Source organism: Astyanax mexicanus, chromosome 21, assembly GCF_023375975.1.
Source record: "Astyanax mexicanus isolate ESR-SI-001 chromosome 21, AstMex3_surface, whole genome shotgun sequence".
NCBI classification, from domain to species: domain Eukaryota; kingdom Metazoa; phylum Chordata; class Actinopteri; order Characiformes; family Acestrorhamphidae; genus Astyanax; species Astyanax mexicanus.
This window is the reverse complement of record NC_064428.1, coordinates 4,223,458-4,242,395: the sequence shown is the minus strand read 5'-3', so window position 1 is coordinate 4,242,395 and position 18,938 is coordinate 4,223,458. Positions and strand designations below refer to the sequence as shown.

Below are 18,938 nucleotides of genomic sequence, written 5' to 3'. Positions count from 1 at the left end.
GTGGTCAGTGGTGTCATTACTGTCAGAGGCAGAAACACTTTTACAGAGCAAAGATAAATAGCTGCTGCTTTATTCAGTCACTAAACCATTAATCACTGTAAAGCTGCAGCCTTCAGCAGTTAACTTTATTTATCTGGTAACAGAGATATTATTGTTTAAGAAACTCTAGTAAGACTACAGAGCAAGCAACATATTCTCAGAGATGAAGCGTAAGCAATTCCCTCCTGCTCTTCAACAATCTAATCTAAGCTGTGCTTAAAAAGCTTTTCGTGTAGATCGCTATTCACTATTACACTATCCAGCTGCATGAAAAAGTAAATTAATTACAAGGACATATCAAAATTTGATTAAATGCTATTAAAATGAGACTTATTAATATACTAATCCAAGACAGAATTATAGACAAATTCAACTCAGCTAAACTAATGACATTATTGCTCTGTTCATGTCTTTGACTGAGCACATGTTGAGTTAACCCCACAGTGCAGCTTGTTAAAGAACTAAAGAGCAAAAGCCAGAAGGAGATACGTTTTTTAGTGTGGGGTTCAGTGGTGATTTTTCCATTACATTCATGTATATTAACTGGTTATTGTCAAATCGGTTCTTCTCTAGATGGTTAGTGCGCCTTGATGCAAAAGTCTTTAAGAAGACCTCAGAAGGTTTCAAAAGAATAAAAATACTTTGTTTTGTTTAAAGGTTTGTGTTTATCAGCTTCCAGCTTTGACTATGACGAGTATTTTATATACTTGTGACTAGTGGTGGAGAGTGGATTATGAGTTTATTGGTGCTAGTTAAACAGAATTTCACAACCGATATTCTTCACTGCAGGTTTTCCCTATTCGTTTGATTAGTTACTGCTTCTTTGCTCCACATGACAGCACTAAAGTAAGTTAAATTTGGGGGGTAAATCTTAGGGAGTTTAGAGCGCCTGTCTTAGTTTTAATAATAAAAAAATATATATATATATTTGACGACACCCTATTATATTATTATATTTATGACCATCAGTGCTTTGGGGTCGTCTTTCAGTGCCAAATGCCTCATTAATTTTTTTGTGCAAATTTAGTAAAATTGGCCTGTATTTTAAAATCAAACTTGCACAATTAAGAATGCTAAAAATCATGCAGCTCTGAGGCTCACGCACACGTGAGCTCCTCCGCTCGTCTGCATTACACACTTGACTAGCAGCGCGGTGTGCAGCTGTTCTTAATAAAACATTTTCCGTAAATAACAGGCCTATGCTTCTTCAGTGCTGTAATGTTAACTAACATCATTCTGAACAGATTTCGCTCATTAAAGCATTCTGAAAATGTTTTTAAAAAGCTCAGTTTATGCTCTTCTTAAACGTTGGGTTTATAATGTCACTTTATGGGGCGAGTTGGGTCGGATTTTTTGGACCCGATCTAGTGTTTGTAGCTTTGACTCCAGAATCTCATCTAATGGTTGAACGAGGAAGTGCAGCTTCCTGCACACAGCACTGCAGTAAACCTCAACTCACTAATACAATCTGACTTGCTCTCAGATCGGCTAATTAGAGAAATACCAGTGTATTTTGTCTGAAAATCAGTTGCTCAAACTTTAGGGAACCTTCCACATTAGATCCTCATCTTTTTTTTTTTTTTTAAAGGGCTGAACTTTATCAATAAACAGACGCCATGTTGACATTAATTTTAAAGGGAAACTGGTTTCCTGATTTACAACTGCTTTTAACGTTTTACTGCCTGAACTTCGTCGTCCCAAAACCATCATAAAGAAACTTTTCTCTCATCCTCTGCACAATTTTTATCAGCTCCAGGAAGATGGAAGGGAAGTAGTGTGGAGCTTTGGGATAGAGTTTATGAAAAAGCTTCTATTATATGGGCACTTTTTCACTGACAAAAAATTGTGTACACAAAAATAATGCATGATATATCGCCATGGCACTGTGCAAAATAATTCATGCTGTATTTGTGGTTTTGAAGTAAAAACAACTACAGTACAAAGGGAATTAGAAGCCATTTAGATTCCCGCAAAACTTTAGCAAGACTACCTCCTGTGAAGCAGGGCCTCTCAGATATTTATATCACTCACTCTTTAATGAGCTGAGAGGTTATAATGATGACGCTCAAACTGCCATCTCATCTCCCTGTCAGATTATACTCTGAGATATGTTTATGGATGTGATATCATTAAATAAGAGCGGTCTATGAGTGACTGAGCTCTCTCCATAAATCAGTTTAACACCCCTGCTGATCCTCCAGCCCTTCACAGCCTCACAATTATCAGCATCACCTAATCCTGAGACAACATACACACCAACATGCCAGCAGTCCTGTAACAGCAGTATATAAACTGAGCATGAAGTGATGGTTAACTCAGGACACCTTTGGAATGACCACACCAGTATAAAGTTGAGTTAATATCAGATTAGTAGGATGGCAATAACTTTAAGGTATGACGACCATGTCAGAAAATATCACACTTATTACAGTACCAGAGTATTACCCTAGCGTTAAAAAAACAACTATAAATATAATTAAAATGGAATATTTATAATGTTATATAATGAAATTAAATAACTTATACCACACTGCTCTGTTACAAGGGAAGTTTCTGTATTGAAAATATTCAGTTTAATGATGTAAGCATCACTATGAACAGTACATAAAGCATTAAAAAACTTTTTTTTTCTTTACTCAGTAAAGAAAACATTAAAGCTCCACTAGGTAGGATTGAGATTTTGTGCTCGTGGGCTCCCCCTACAGTTGTAGAGTGTAATAAATGTTTGAGGCGGATTAGTTTCTCTTTCTTGTTTTCTGGGTTTCACAGACATATTCGGTCTCTTTCCAGCTTCTGCCAGAGTGTCTGTATGTTAGTTTGTAAAGAATGAACCAGTAGTCCTTGTAGAACTGTTAGAACTAAAGGTCGGAAAGCAGATCGCAGTTCTCGCGAGCGTTGGTCGCGGCCGCCTCGTAAAAACTTACAGAGTCTGGTTTGAGCTCAGAGGAGCTCCGGCACAGACACGAGAGCACCGCTATTCCTCCTATTACACCTCAATGCAGCACTGCAGTGAGCTTCAAGCTGTAGTTTTACTTCTTTAAAAAGATTAAAAATCATGAAAATCCTACCTTGTTATTTTTTCTTTTCATCTTAATTTTTATTTTAGAGTTGTAGTTGCAGGGTTGTGGTTTGTAACCACTTTTGCATTTAGCAACATTTTATTATGTATTAATATGCTGATTCTTAGCACCTTAATTAAAAATGGATTTTAAATGGTAGCCTCAGCATTACAACACTCTTGATCATTAAATGTCATTTTAATATTACAAATCTTTTTTGAGAAACTTACACTGGATGAATGTAATTACCTCCCTATAAGCATTCATTTCAGCGTGTTACTACGGAGTAACGGGATCAGAGAGGAGTTATTTATGACCAAGGTGTCTCTTTTACATGTTATTTCACAACAAATAGCTAGAATTGTTCATTTAAACAGACGAGTAACCCTCATTCAATGCAGGAGGTCCTACGCACATATCCCACTAAAGGTGGGGGAAATTTCTGATTCTTAGGCGCCCGGGTATTTTTAAAAACAAAAAATTTAAACAGGAGCCGTGTGGACAGGTAAACGGATCTTTCTGCAAACGCTGACGTCACACAGCGAGTCTGCGCTTGTCTGCTTTTTGTTTAGCATTAGCTTAGCGATCGGGAGGGGACTCTTTTCGGTGCAACAACACCAGTGAACTCCGGCCGCATATTACAGCCAGCTGATCCAACTAATGATCTAACTGCCCTCTCTGACCCAACAGCGCAGAATTACCCAGAACCAGCTTTAAACTCTGTAACACGTTTTACCTGAGTAGCTGAGAGCGCTGATAGTGACGTGTTTAACTGTTCTACACACTACTCTATCAGTATGAGCTTTAATTATACTGATCCAACACCACCCTGGATACACTGACAGACCAGCTACACCAGCAAACTCAAAATACATCATTTACTGTTACTGGAGCTCCTCATCCATCCAGTTTACTCCCCCATCTCTGGATTTTACAGCAGGTCAGTACTGTGGGTTATAGTGATTTGTTTATAGATTCTGATAAAGTTTATGATGCAGTGAAAAAATAAGATGTTTGTTTGTTTTTCGTTGTTTTAGTACATTAAGCCACGTTAAGATTCGTCCTTATAACAGGCTTCAGTGGAAAGAAACCCCACATTAAGCATTTTTACTTTAAGTGTTTTAGACTCTGTGGTTCTTCAGTTAGCTGGATTAGCTCTGTGGTTTTGGAGTAACACTGTAATGCTAGTTTTCCTGCTGTATCATTCAGCTCTCCTCAGCCAGGGCAGATAGTTAGTAGATAGTTAATTTGTTAGTTGTTAATAAATTGTTAGTTAATTAGTTGGATCAGGTGTGTTGTAATAAGTATAAACCAGTGAGCGTAAAGCCTGGAACAGGGACTCACATTGAACACTGAAATGCGCTGTGTGCAGTTTTTTCAGATCCTCCTGTCCGGAGGTACAACCCTTACCACGAACGGTAAAAAATTGGTGGGACAATTAAAAAAATTATGTAGTTGTTGGTGGGGAGTGACGAGAAAACGTCCAAATGTCTAGAGAATCGCTGTTCATTTCAGCGTTTTTGAGTGGTATGGCGTTTCCGTGTGGACGAACATATTCTTAAAAACGGAAACGAAAACCTCAGTTTTTAAAAATATCTGGCTTCGTGTGGACTGGGCCTAAGATGCATCTCAGTTCAGACATGGACAAGTCTAAATCTATTTACAAATGACCAAATCAGATTTTCTAGATGTTAGTTATAACTGAAAAACTAATGATGACGCGACACAGGAAGTGAGGAAGTGTAGCGTCTCAGACAGAGACACAAGATAATGGCACAACCCAAATGCCGCCTGGTTCTGTGCTATTGACATATCCCACTCAGTTACGCCAATATATTCTTAAATGAGGGTTTTTTATATAAAAGGAGAAAACAAACTATTCAAAACCTATATTAAGGTTAAGGTCAGCGTTTATGACAAAAACAAAAAAAAAAAAGGCAAAAAAAACACTGCTGAGCAAAAAATATTGTGTACCCCATAACATTGGGGGTAAAAGTAATATTGCATTTTAGAAAAATAGAATTATACCTACAGCAATGATGGTATAGTTACTATGAAAAAGTAATTACTGATTACTGATTACTCCTTTAAAAAGTAACTTATGCTACTTTTAAAATCAAGTAATCCATAAAGTAACTAAGCTACTTTACAAGTTACTTTATTAGTTACTTTCAGCAGCTGCAGACACCACCTCCCGCCGCCTTAACATAAACATTATAACCAGTTTTGCCAAAACTCCCTTTATTGGAAAATGCATTTTTAACAGCAACAATGTATCTCTAGACATTTAAAGTTTAACTATTTCCTGAAAAAAATAAGTTTTTATAAAAATAAAAGACCATAACATTAATAATTGTTTGTATAAAAAATAAAATATGTTTTTTTCTTGATTTCTTTTAACATAAATACTTGTTTTTATAAAGAATATAAAATAAAGAAAGTATTTCCTGACCTGAAATATTTAACACTGTAAAACTGAACATTGAACCTGTTGTTCTCAGCAGGGCAGCAAGGAGTGGTTTTATAAAACAAAACTGTGTATATGGTCTAGGCTGACTTCATGTGTACTTTTGTTACTGGTTTTATTTTATAATCACATGTTAAGAGTAAAACATTGGAGTGAGGTGAGTAAACCAGTAGTTGTACCTCATTAACAGAAGCTTCTTAAACCTTGGCTACAAAACGCGCTTCTCTCGCCTGCCTCCATGTGTCGCTGCGTGGTGTGTGTGTCGCATAAACAGAAGTCTAAGTAACGCGTTACTGACATCACTGACCTACAGTAAAACATGGTGGTGGTAGAGTGATGGTCTGGGGCTGGTTTGCTGCGTCAGGGCCTGAAAGACTTGCTGTGATAAATGGAACTATGAATTATGTTGTCTACCAAAAGATCCTGAAGGAGAATGATGTCCCACCATCAGTTTGTGACTAACACTTTCACACAGGGTCATGTAGTTTTAAATTTTATTCTCCTTTAATAATAAAAAAAATCTTCATTTAAAAGCAGCATTTTGTGTTTACTTATATTGTCTTGGATTAATATTTAAATTTGTTTGATAACTTGAAACATTGAAGAGTAACAAACATTTGAGAGGGGGCAAAAACGTTTTACACCACTATATTTAAAATCTACATAAAATATGCAAAAATATAACTAATCTTTACAAAGCCTATTAAACTGTATAATTAATTATATACTTCGCACAATATTTTATTCATATGCAGATCAACCACAGCTCTGTATATATTACACTGGTCAGCCATAACATTATAAATCACATTGTTGTGTGTTTTCTATGTACCTGGATTTAATATTGTGGCAATAATCTGTTTATAGAGATTCCCACCCTACATCCCACAGCTCACTGCAGTGTTCATTACCTGCCCTGGAACATGGCAAAAGTCAAGGGATATGACACTATTATGAGTCTCATGAGACGTGGTGTGTATATATACACAATCATATACCATGATTAACAAATATATGATTATAATTAAGCTTCATCATAGTCAGCACAAACATCCTGAAGGAATTTAACATGTGTTCTGTAGGTTTACGTTACCTCTTTCTCCAACTCCAGTTTTAACTTCTCCTCCACCACTTTCTCCATTCTCTCCAGCTTCTTCCTCAACCCCTCTGTCTCTTCTTTCAGTAGACTGCAGTTCTCTTTAGTCTCCCTGAATAAAAAAACACAATAATGAAGACCCTGACACACATTTAAACTCAATCACAATGTTGGTGGGATATACACAATAAGTCCATCAGTGAATTAGGCTGAGTTAAAGGAGAACTCTTGTGTGAAATGGACTTGGGGTGTAGTAAAACACTTTCAAAATTCTTAGTGTCTCGTTTTACACTTCACCAGCATGAGTCTCACCTGTATCCAGAGCTTTTGACAGAGAGAGGAGTTGCACACAGGTGGACCTCATTTAAGTCTTCTCAGAATGAGGCTGAAGTGTAACAATGGAAGGATTTCTTTCTTTCTGTGCTTGTTTGTGCATTCACTAAGGTTCATAGTTTGTAATAGAGCTGGGCGATATGGCCCAAAAAAAAAAAAAAAAAATCTGATTTTTTTTTTTTATTTAAATCGATTTTTCCCCCTACTAAAATCTCCTAAAAGTCGCTTAATGACGTCATCGCCTAGTTTGCATAATACAAAAAATGTTAAAAAATGTTTTTGAAGCTGTAAAGGACTAACATTGTGAGAGAAAAAATTGAGTAAAAAAACACTCTAAATATGTTAGAAATTATACAAATGAACTCCAACAAATGAACAACTTCTGCTGCTTTTTCAAAATAACTTTATTTTTACGTAAATTACATAAATCAGTTTTTTGCCGTGTTGTTAAATGTTATTATAAGAGCAGTTTTTTATTTTTATTATTATTTTTTTAGCTTTAAGTTTTCTTTATTTTCAAACCTATTATAGAAAAATTGTTGAATAGCTTTTTACAAAGAGCTAGCTCTAGTTTGTAAAGATGGATATTTGACTGTTTACATTAATGTGGTCTGTTACTGGATAGCTTAATGTCTAGTGAGGATGTTCACTTTCACTCGACATAAAACAAAAAAAACTAGGTGTGTCTGTCTAGAATGGTTCGATTTTTTTTTCTGATTGTATTTTACTTTTAACCCTTTTCTTTGTGTTCTCTGGTCTGCTGGGCTTAAAACAATCTCACATAACCAGTGTCCCTTTAATGACTGCTGTGGACGAAGCTACTGAACAGAGAAGGAATAAAAGATACCTGAGATACAGATTTTCCTCCTGCAGGCGTTTAACTTCTCTCTCCAGCTCTGGCAGCCTGGCCACCTCAGTCTTCATATTCTTCACAATTATAGAGTCCTGTTCCTGGAGCGCCAGCCGCCTCTTCAGCTCCTACAGCACACACATACACAACGTACACTAATAAGATACCATCAGAAAATTATATTCTTAAAAACAAACAAATCCCAAAGGTAACAAAAGGTTAAATGTTTTAGTTAATTGTATACATTTGGTCCAGTTATTTTTGCACTGTAGTTTAGCAAATACCCTATAAAACCTTGCTATGTCCTGTTGTCATCACCTCCAGTACATTAGCTTCATCTACCAATAACGCACACTATTTGGAAGACTGTGGGTCTAGCGCCAACTTATTTGGAAAGTTGCGTTTTCAAGTGTTACGGCAACTTCTATCTCCCTACCAGAAACAAAATTAATTTTCTTTTCTTCTTCTACTGTTTAAACAGTGAGGATAGAGTGGCTTACATTTCTGTAATTCACAATTTAAACAAACCAAACCATGCTTCAGGAGATTTAAACTAGGAGTGAAACGATTACTCGAGTAAATAGAGATACTCGATTAAAAAAAATGATCGATAAATTTTCTGTGCCTCGAGTAATCGTTTATTTAATTAAAAAACTCAAGAGCGGGGCGCCGAGTGGTCCAGCAGTCTAAAGCGCTGCCACTATGAGCGGGAGGTCGCAGGTTCGAACCTCAGCTCATGCAGCTTTGCCATCAAGCCCCCGGCGCTCAGAGGAAGCACAATTGGCCCTGCTCCCTCCGGGTGGGTAGATGGCGCTCTCTCCCCACATCACTCCTGCGGTGACGTCTGCAGCACAGGGCGTCTGTGAGCTGATGTATCGGAGCCGTGTAAATTGGGGAGAAATTTTATGTTCGAACTGTGACATGTATTCGGTGCAGCGCGTCCTTGCCTCCCAAGACAGCGCGTTTTAATGCTGCGCCGTCTGAGCTGAGGACACCCGAGATGCAAGGACGCCGAGAGAGAAGGTAAATATAACTTATAATAAATCAATGAGACTTATTAACATTAATGTGAATTAATAGGAACACTGTCTATAATGTGTGGTTAGTTTATTAGAACAGAGTCAAGTTCTCGATTAATACATGCTTTATGTAAACAGTAAACACAGGGCTGTGGAGTTCAGAATATAAACATTAAATACATGTTAAAGTTAGCCAAACTGAAGTTACTTTGGCTGGAAACTAACATTAAATGCATGATTTCTTCATCTACGAAGACATTTGGACGGTGAGATAAAAATACAAATTCAGACACTGGCTAAAATATTAATTACCATTAGTGCCTAATGTGCCCCAATGCGTTCATAAATGCACGGCCATGAACTTATTATTAGACCTATTAGTCTTAGTGATGTTATTAGACCCAAGTAGTCCAAAAAGTAAATAAAGAAAAAAAAGCAAAATTTTTAATACTTCTGTATCACAATTATTCCACAGGTCCTGATATATTTTGGAGAACCGGCTTGGTGGAAAAGAACGCAGCACATTTATCCAACACTGGCAGATCTGGCAACGTCTCTGCTGTTTAGAAGCTAAGAACAGCACAACACAAAGACAATGTTTATGCCTTTTTTATTGATTAATACCCTATATTTGATACTTACAAGAAATCCAAATTTGAAAGTAATGTAATAAAATGTATTTTTTACTTGTGGTATTTATTTCTTTATTGTGTTTTATTTATTTGTATTTGCAATTTGTTGTGAATTTAAAAATATAACTTATTTAAACAAGAAAACAAGTAAAATGTAAAGAAAATTAATTTAAACAGAGACTACAAATTTTAGTCCTTTGCTCTGGTTCATGGTTTGTGGCACCTTAAACACCTGCTGTTTTAGTTTGGACCAAACAAGGTAACTGTGAAAATTCCTTTTAATACAAGAAACAAGTTAATAACAAACCTTAATCTTGAGTTCACTCTCTGTGTTGGACAGCTGAGAAGACTGTAGAGTCTGGTACCTCTGATTGACCTCCTGGTATTTCCTACAAGAGTTAAATTTGGCACAATGTAAGAAAATGATTATTATTTATAAAGTTTAAACATTAAAACAGTCTCCAGGTCTGTGATTCTTCATACTTGCGCTGCATCTCCAGCTGTTCCTGAAGGGCCTGGTTTTCCAGGTTCTGAGTGGAGAACTTTGACTCCTGAATCTGAAGCTTCTGGTTCAGTGTTCTCACCTCATCTTTGAGTTCACTCACCATCTGAGACAAACACAGGGAAGTAAATTCATCTATAATACGTGGAATAATAATAATAATAATAGATTTCCCCCTTCTTATTCACTTCATAATTATTTCTATGATGATAACGTGGGTACCATGTTTGTTTACAATGCATTAGAAATTCCACTGCAACATATTGGAATGCGTTGTTATTGATTACAACCACAGAGATAATATCCTCAGTTAGACGATGCCACCATAACAGAGAGAAGTAGAATTTACCCTCAACAGCAGTGTTATAAACAAAACACAAAAAGATTGCATTGCTGTGGGACACCATATAACTTATTACCACCACCACCCAACAAAAATGTGCTGCTTTACCAGAGCTTCATAAACAAGCAGAAGGAGTAGGCTGCTGTAATGCTGTAAATATCTTTATAAAAATGTTAGGCAGCATGTCGTAACGTTGGGTTATCATAAGCAGATTCTTGTCCACAGCAGATTACTTTAGACTGAATTCATTATAAATATGATACGACCAAAAAACACCCGATATGAATTTACCAGGCATTCTAACACAAACAGAGGAAGATAAAACACTATTAAAAGTGGATTTGTTAGAGTAAAGTGGATACCTGGTTGGCCTCAGCATGTCTGTTATCCTTATCATTGGCCTGCTTGTGAAATTCCTCAAGGCTCCGCTTTAGGGCCTTTTTGTTTTCCATCTCGTCATTCAGAGCTTGGTTGGCTTTTCCTTCTTTTTCCTGCAGCCGTCTGAGCTTAGTCAGCAAGTCCTGGTTCAGGTCCATTTGCCTCTGCGAGAAATCATAAAGCAATATTAAAAAGCGGAAATCTCTAATGCTTTGATTAAACATTAAAATAACCCATTCAGAAACATCAGAAGATAACTGTGATTGTCCCTTCTCAGTATAATATTAGAACAGTGCACCTCCATTCAGGCACATCACTACTAATTACAGACTGAGACCTTGGTAGTAATTATCTGAGATTAAATTTCTTGAGGTGTTTGCATGGTGCTCTTAGAATATACAAAACATTAAAGGAGAACTCAGTTGTGAAATGGACTCAGTTGTGAAAATATGATAAAAAGTACTTACCTTTGTTGAGTAGCCCTCCTCCGTTCTCCCACAGCTTTCTGAGACCCAGTATTTTCTGCACTTTACCCAAACAGGCTTTTAGAATTAGTGAGATAGGGCATATTTTCACCTGCAGATAAATTGCTTTTTCCACTGTTATCTAGGCTCAAAGTAGTTCCACGCTTCATTGGTAAAATCCAGTAAGCCCGGACATTCAAAACGAGGCATTGAGAACTTTAAAACTGCACAAGAAGTTTATTTAAAGCCACTGTTTACATCCCATAGCGTAGGAAACTCTCTGGGCGCCACCATCTTAAATTTAAGTCAGAATAAGTCAACAATCGAGAACAAATAGTATAACTTTTTGAGCAATGTTTATGTCATTTGTTGTTGGTTCTTTGCATTCTAATATCGACAGTAACCAGATATTAACAGCAAAAGCTGGAATTCATGCATTTTCAAGAAATTAATTTAGCAATTTGCTCAACTATCCTATCTATTCATTCGGGCTCAACGGTTGATTTATTGCAACTTAAATTTAAGATGGCAGCGCCTGGAGATTTACCTACACTACGGGATGTAAACAGTGGCTTTTAATAAACTTCTTGCGCAGTTTCAAAGTTATAAATGTCTTGTTTTAAATGTCAGGGATCTCCAGATTCTATCAATGAAGTGTGGAGCTACTTTGAACCTGAACAACGGTGGAAAAAGCATCTGCAAGCACAAGGCATGCCTCGGCAAAGTGCACAAAATACTGGATCTCCGAAAGCTGTCTAAGATCTAGGGGTGTCACGATTTCAATATTTTATCGAAATCAATCAAAATGATGTCATGGTCTCGAGCCTCGAAGTCAAAAAGAGGGTCGACGATCCCTCCCTCTAAGCTACGCTTATGGTGCAGCACACTGTAGCCGACACTGCGGACAGGACTGTGACTGCTGAAAGAGCAGCTCTTTCTCCAGAGAAAGTGGACATTCTCATCGTCCTAAAGAAAAACTAAAAGTAACAGTTGTTTTGTCTAGCCTCAAATATCTTTCTCTCAGATAAAGTTAATAATATATGTTTGTTAAAGAAAAAAACTCGTCATTCTCAGGGACTGAAAAAGTCTTAAAGTCTTATTTTTTCATGTTTAACTGTTATAGTAGGATAGAGTTCAGTTTGTTGAGGCTCTACTTGTTCTATTATTTTGCACATGACTGTTCCTGTATTTTTTTATAATTTATTTTGTTATGTTGCACATTGCTGTTTTAATAGTGCACACTGCTGCTACCAAAAAAAGCCACTAGATGGCGTTACATATATATCTTAATTAAACTATTTAAATGTGGTGTATTATAGATCACTTGTATCACTTTGCATCACTTATATCAAGCCCACCTTTTGAAATAAGATATTGTAAATTTTGATGAATCAAACCAATGATTGACCATAGACTAATCTAAAACTGGCATAGGCCTCTCTGCTGTAACAAAAAAGAAAATTGAGAATCGGATCGAAACATGACCCTAAAATCGGATCGAGGATTTAGAGAATCGTGACACCCCTTTAAACTTGTATAAAATGTTGAAACAGTGTTTGATCCATTAACTTACAGAAACAATCATTTTGACCACACCCATCAAAAGATATAAAACTACCATATTGTAAATCACCTGCAAGTCCCTGGAGCTGCTGTGGGCCTCTTTCTCCAGCTCTATACGAGCTCTCTTGTGGCTGAGCTCCATCTGCTGTTTCTCCTGAGTGAGCTGAAGCAGGCTGGTATGGGAACGGATTCGTTCAGCTGCTTCTTCCATCTACAGAGGAGCAAGATAGAAACTGCATTAGCTAATCAGATGAAGGGAGGAAATTTGGCCTCGAACAGTCTGACTTAAAGGTACATTTTATAAGTTTATAAGTTAACTGTGTTAACACAAACACATACAACCTATCAAAACAACAACATTAAGAACCCTTTCTAAACCTGGTGAAAATGTGTACTGAGCATTTAGAAGAGTACTGTTAAAATGTGAGTTGTGGTGCAGTCTCATTTCAGAACAGGTAATTCTGATCAGTACAGTTTTACATTTAGTCAGTAGAGTAACTCTAAGTGGAGAGAGCTCAGTCAGAACCTTGTAAAGAAAATGTCATTAGATGTAAAGAAAAAAAGAAAATTGCAAAGTGACTGTTTAACACAATAACTGTATTTAGATTTTAAATGACTTAATTCCAAACATACAGTATACTGTCTACTAAAACAATACAGATTTTTATTGAAGGGAAACAAACTTTAAATGCAGGTTAAAATAAATAGCCATTTAATCTAAATAACCTTATGGAGTGATTTTTAGTAACAAAGGTTCTTAATGTTATTCATGTTTCTATATTTATAGTTTATATACACTAAAATATATTCTCTTCACATATTACACCTGAGAAAGGCAAAGGTCAGAACCCACCATCAGCCAGAATATGGCAGTTCTGAAACAGAGAGAGTCTTAAGGGTCTTGCTCAAGGGCCCAAACTTCAACCATCAACTACAAGTAATTATATTGACTTTCTAGACATCCCTTCATGAAGACACTATCTATCTATCTGTCTTTCTATTACAATTGATGCAAATACTGTCTTAGTAAAATCAACCTGAAGAGTCACAATCAAATCTACAGAATTCAATGTAAGGTAATATAGTTATGAAAAAGAGCTGTGGAGATTGAGCCACTGGGGCTCTTTTGGGACTTACTTCCACCCTCTGGGTATAGAGCTTCTGAAGGTCACTCCTCCCATAAGCAGGTTCAACCTCATGCAGAGAACGTTCTGGACGGGCAATTAAACTCTTAAAAGATTTTAGAGTGGAAAAGATAGTGGTGTCATCCTCTAGGTCACTCATTTTGGCAAATCTTTTAGGCTTCCTTTCCTGTAGAGAGGAAAAGCATGTGTTAAAAACAAGCACAATTCATGTTTAACATATATAGGACTGTGCTTTTACATTAAACTGAATTAAATCTCAAACAGTATGGCTGTTTCTCAATCTGCATTCTTGTCTGTACTTTTGTTCATGTGGACTCGGGAAACGTCATCAGTCGCAGCCCAAGTACTGTTCCAATTTAGAAGATCGTTTTCAAAACAGTACTGCTGTGTGCTAAAATAATGTTTTAAGTTATTTTTAGGGGAGAATATATGGGTTTAGACTTCAGATATGTGGTTTATTTGTTAAGAAAGCGGCTGGGTGAAAACGTGCTCCTCTGTTTTCGGAACAACGCTTTCCGCTCCTCTAAGAGGGTGACGTCAAGTAGACAGCTGTTCCAATTACAGAACAACCGTCCCGAGTCCTCCCGTTCTCGGAAGTCCGCACTCGCGATCCGAACTTTCCAAGTCCGTACTTGCCAAGTACAGGAGTACAGACTCGTGTACTTGTGTATTGAGAAACGGCCAGTGTGTTAAAGCTCCACTAGGTAGGATTGAGATGTTGTGCTTGTGGGCTCCCCCTACAGTTGTAGAGTGTAATAAATGTTTCAGGCGGATTAGTTTCTCTTTCTCGTTTTCTGGCTTTCCCAGACATATTCAGTCTCTTTCCAGCTTCTGCCAGAGTGTCTGTATGTTAGTTTGTAAAGAATGAACCAGTAGTCCTTGTAGAACTGTTAGAACTAAAGGTCGGAAAGCAGGTCGCAGTTCTCGCGAGCGTTGGTCGCGGCCGCCTCGTAAAAACTTACCGAGTCTGGTTTGAGCTCAGAGGAGCTCCGGCACAGACACGAGAGCACCGCTATTCCTCCTATTACACCTCAATGCAGCGCTGCAGTGAGTTTCAAGCTGTAGTTTTACTTCTTTAACAAGATCAAAAATCAAGAAAATCATACCTAGTGCTGCTTTAACGCAGATAAATACAATAACACAAAGGCCTAGTTGTGTTGGTACTCAGACATAACAGAGACCAGAGGTCTAGGTCAAAATCTATATTTTATTTTAACACTGACAACCCAACCAATTAAGGAAAACCTCTTTAGAAGAGGTCTGGAGCAAAATAGAGCTTAAATACCTCTACAATGTAGTGTTCTGTTTCTGTAAAGCTGCTTGTTTCTGTAAAGCTGCTTTGTGCCAACACCTGTTGTAAAAAGCGCTATAAAAATAAATTTGATTTGATTTGATTTGATAGTGCTCTTTACTTTAAAGAGGCTTTAAAGTGGAATGTTTAGATCACAGAGCCTCAATTTGATCCAACCATTTGTAACATTTTAGAAATCGGCAAATAATCACATGAAGGGTGTGCCATATTGTATTGTTCAAAACTATCACAGACATTTCTAAAACAATAAAACAATAAACTTATTGAAACCAGTCTATTTTGTATTTATTTATTAGGGGTGGGAATCGTTTACTATCTCACGATTCGATTCGATTCCGATTTTGGGGGCCACGATTCGATTCAAAATCGATTTTTGATTTAAAACGATTTGAATTATAAAAATTTCTGCTTCTGGCTTATGAATCTTATTGAAAAAAAAAACCCTCCATAATATACACTGGTCCTGGAGCAGGTAATGTGTTACAAAAACAATAAAATGTGCAGGAATGTGGGTCCTCAGTGACAGAGAAATCACTGGGATATCACAATGACGTTAATGAACAATAAATAAATAATAAATAACACTGCTTTATTACCAGGCTACTAGCGGTGGTGTGTAGGTGACGCTGCTGGGCTGATGTGATGATAGCAGTGGAGCGCTAAAGTTCAGGAGCAGCTGCTGATTAACTAGTTAATTTAAGGTCGTTGTATTTCTTCAGAAAGGGGGCAGGAGGTGGAGAAATTAATTCATATGGTCCATTCCTTAATTCCTCTGTGATGAGGAGCTGAAATTAGCTCTGATTAGCTTATTGTTATTTTTCCGTTCCGCCTTAAATGCTGCAGCCCGCTGCCACCTGTAGCGTTATTTAAGGTGGAACTGGAAAGTTAGCTAGTTAGCTAGCTAACAGTTACTGAAACTAACTACTAGCGATCTTTTTTATGCTTGTTATGAAGCATTCTGCCATAAAACATTGAAACTACACGTTAATCTAATGTAATATAGTGCTTGTTCTGCCATCTTACCGGTGATTCTCAAACACCTACGCTCTGTGTGTGTCTGGAAGATCTCCGTTTGAAAGGACAAGCGCTATCCCCAGGGTTGCCAGGTCCAACAAAAATACCCAGCCCAAAATCAGTCTAAAACCCGCCCCTCAGAATCGATTTTGGGACATTTTAAATCGATTCTGAATCGTAGTAAATGAGAATCAAGATTCTTATGTGAATCGATTTTTTGGCACACCTCTATTATTTATCTATTTTCTGTATTTATTACTGTGTTATTTGCTGTACACATTAGTTTTGTTGAATATTGTTGTTCGATTACTTTTTTAAATATTTTTAATTTTGCCAGATTACTATTTTACACATATTATTCGTTACTGTTTACAAAATAGACTGTTTATATATTTTTTTAGTTTCTACTGTATTTATGAAATTAATTCATACTACATAAACTTTTATATTTTGTTTTGCAGTAGAATATTCTTAAAATTAATTTCAAATGTTGGGCTCAGAGGGGTCCAGCAGGCTAAGGTGCTGCCACTGTGATCAGGAGATTGCCAGTTCGAATCCTGTTCATGTAGCTTGTCATCGGCTACCTATTGGCCTTGCTCTCTCTGGGTGTGTAGATGATGCTCTTTCTCCTTATTACTCCAAAGGGTGATCAATCGGCACAAGGCAGCACAATAGTTATCGCAAAAATACCCTCAAACACTGTGATAATATTTTATTGCAATATAGGCAACCCCTATCTCACACAGTAAATGACACAGTCTTGCCTTTAAAAGAAATTGTTGGTAGCTTCCCAGCCTGCATGCATCTGTGGGGCTTATATGGGTGGAATGTGGGCTACGTGGTGAGTTTGAAGTGTTACTGGGACCCAGGTGGGCTTCCCAAATGGCCCACCTTTTCAAATAGTAAAATACGTTATTTACATTCTGAAAATGTGTGGGCTTTGTAATCTCCTACAGGACATTTGGAGAAGCTGCCCTTTTTTCTCTACACTTCCACATCAGTAACAGAAATCAACCCAAATTCTGCAGGTTTAAAAACAGACATAAAAACTAGACAAACATAACGAAACCAAGGATTCGGAGGACAAAGTGCCAAATGTATAATGGTTATTCATTATATTTGTAAAGTTGCATATTTACTTTTTTTAAATACTTTCTATTACAGCTACAATTAGCAATTATAGTAACGTTTATTATCAAACATGAAACCTTATTATGTAATGCCTGAATATAAATCTTCAAGATTTAGGTGCGTAATATCAGGCAGAAAATTTACAAACATTTTGGCCTGTTAAGGGGTTAAGCTACTTACACAGGCCTCACACGGAGTTGCTAACTGAGTAACTAATTAGCTAGCTAACCTACCTAGTTTATTTAGCTAGTTAACTCTAGCTGTATGGCTAAAACTACTTACTTCAGGCAAAACAGCGGTTTAACCCTAACTTTTAACTAAATTTACGCGGTAAAAACTTTTAGTTTGAGCTGTAGTTAGCTAACCTAGGCTAGCTAGCTAACTTACCGCAATGTTAGCTAGTTAGTTAGCGCACTGAAGCCTGACTTGCTTCATCTTGAAAACAGCTTAGCTAGTTAGCTAGCTAATGTTTCCAGAAAAGAAACTGAAATACTTGAAGGCATTTCGCGTTAGCTAATAAATAATTACGCTAGTTTAATAGTTAGCTAGCGAATTCAAAACGCAACAGAATTAGAAACACTAGTTAGCTAACTAGGTTAACTAACTATATTCGCCTTTTAGCTAGTTATTTTTCCTGTAACGTTCCAGTCCACCTTAAATGACCCGTCAGTGCGTATAAGTGAACTATCATATATCTGAACCAAACTGATAAAATATTTAAGGTGGACCGGATAATTCCAACACCAATACACATGTTTTATAGCCACAACAAATTAGCCAGCAGACTCCACATCGTTTCTATCAGCTGGTAGAAGCAGAGACAGGTCAAAAACGACCCGAATCGCACACGGTGCATTTTCCAGCTTTTCTCCGTGTAAAGTTTAAATCTTTAAAAGATAAGCTCGCCTGAAGTCTGAAGCTCAGCTCTGAATCTGAATCTCCCTCCTTTCCAGCTCCGAGCTGCTGCTGCTCTTCCTCTATGCTCAGCCGGAGCGGATAATCCCCTACAGCGGGCCGAGTCCGCCACCTAACGAGCGGGACGCGGCGTTCACTCTGAGGACAAAAATAATGGGACACCGCCTCATTTAATTTAAGCGTAAAATAGTTTATCCTGCTTCTTTAGGAGTAACTGTCTCTGCTGTTCATATAAGACTTTCTACTAGATTCTGGAGCATTTCGATCAAATCAAATTGATTTATAAAGCGCTTTTTAGAACTGATGTCACAGAGCAGCTTTACATAAATGTGAACGCAGAACACAGAACCAGACAACATTGAGCATACAATACAGAACCCTTAGTGAGTGACAATAACAGGAGTGAGTGACAATAACAGGAGTGAGCGCCAGCAACAAGAGTGAGCGCCAGCAACAAGAGTGAGCGCCAGTAACAGGAGTGAGTAGAGTCCTCTCGTTTAGTGATTTATTAGTGTAAATATTGGTTAATGTTAAACACCCTGTCCAATTCTGTTTGGTTAATAAATTGCGATGATAATAAATTTGATCAGTTTCAGGGTTGGGTCTTCTTGCTAAAATAAATTAACTTTGCATATTTTAGAAAAATAGAATGTGCGTTCATATATAGTATTTGTTT

At 37.2% G+C, this 18,938-nt stretch overlaps 1 protein-coding gene across 1 annotated transcript in view; it reads right to left on the bottom strand.

Annotated features, from left to right (window-relative positions):
- mad1l1 (mitotic arrest deficient 1 like 1) overlaps positions 1–18,401 on the bottom strand; it is a 120,089-nt gene extending 101,688 nt beyond the window's left edge. The window contains exons 1-8 of the mRNA XM_022668627.2: positions 18,254–18,401; positions 13,883–14,056; positions 12,816–12,956; positions 10,703–10,882; positions 9,979–10,103; positions 9,803–9,884; positions 7,842–7,972; positions 6,659–6,773 (exon numbers count right to left, since the gene is read on the bottom strand). Coding sequence (XP_022524348.2) covers positions 6,659–6,773; positions 7,842–7,972; positions 9,803–9,884; positions 9,979–10,103; positions 10,703–10,882; positions 12,816–12,956; positions 13,883–14,029 — 921 coding nt within the window. The 5' untranslated portion in view covers positions 14,030–14,056; positions 18,254–18,401. The remainder of the gene's footprint in view (positions 1–6,658; positions 6,774–7,841; positions 7,973–9,802; positions 9,885–9,978; positions 10,104–10,702; positions 10,883–12,815; positions 12,957–13,882; positions 14,057–18,253) is intronic.
- Positions 18,402–18,938: the final 537 nt, after the last annotated feature.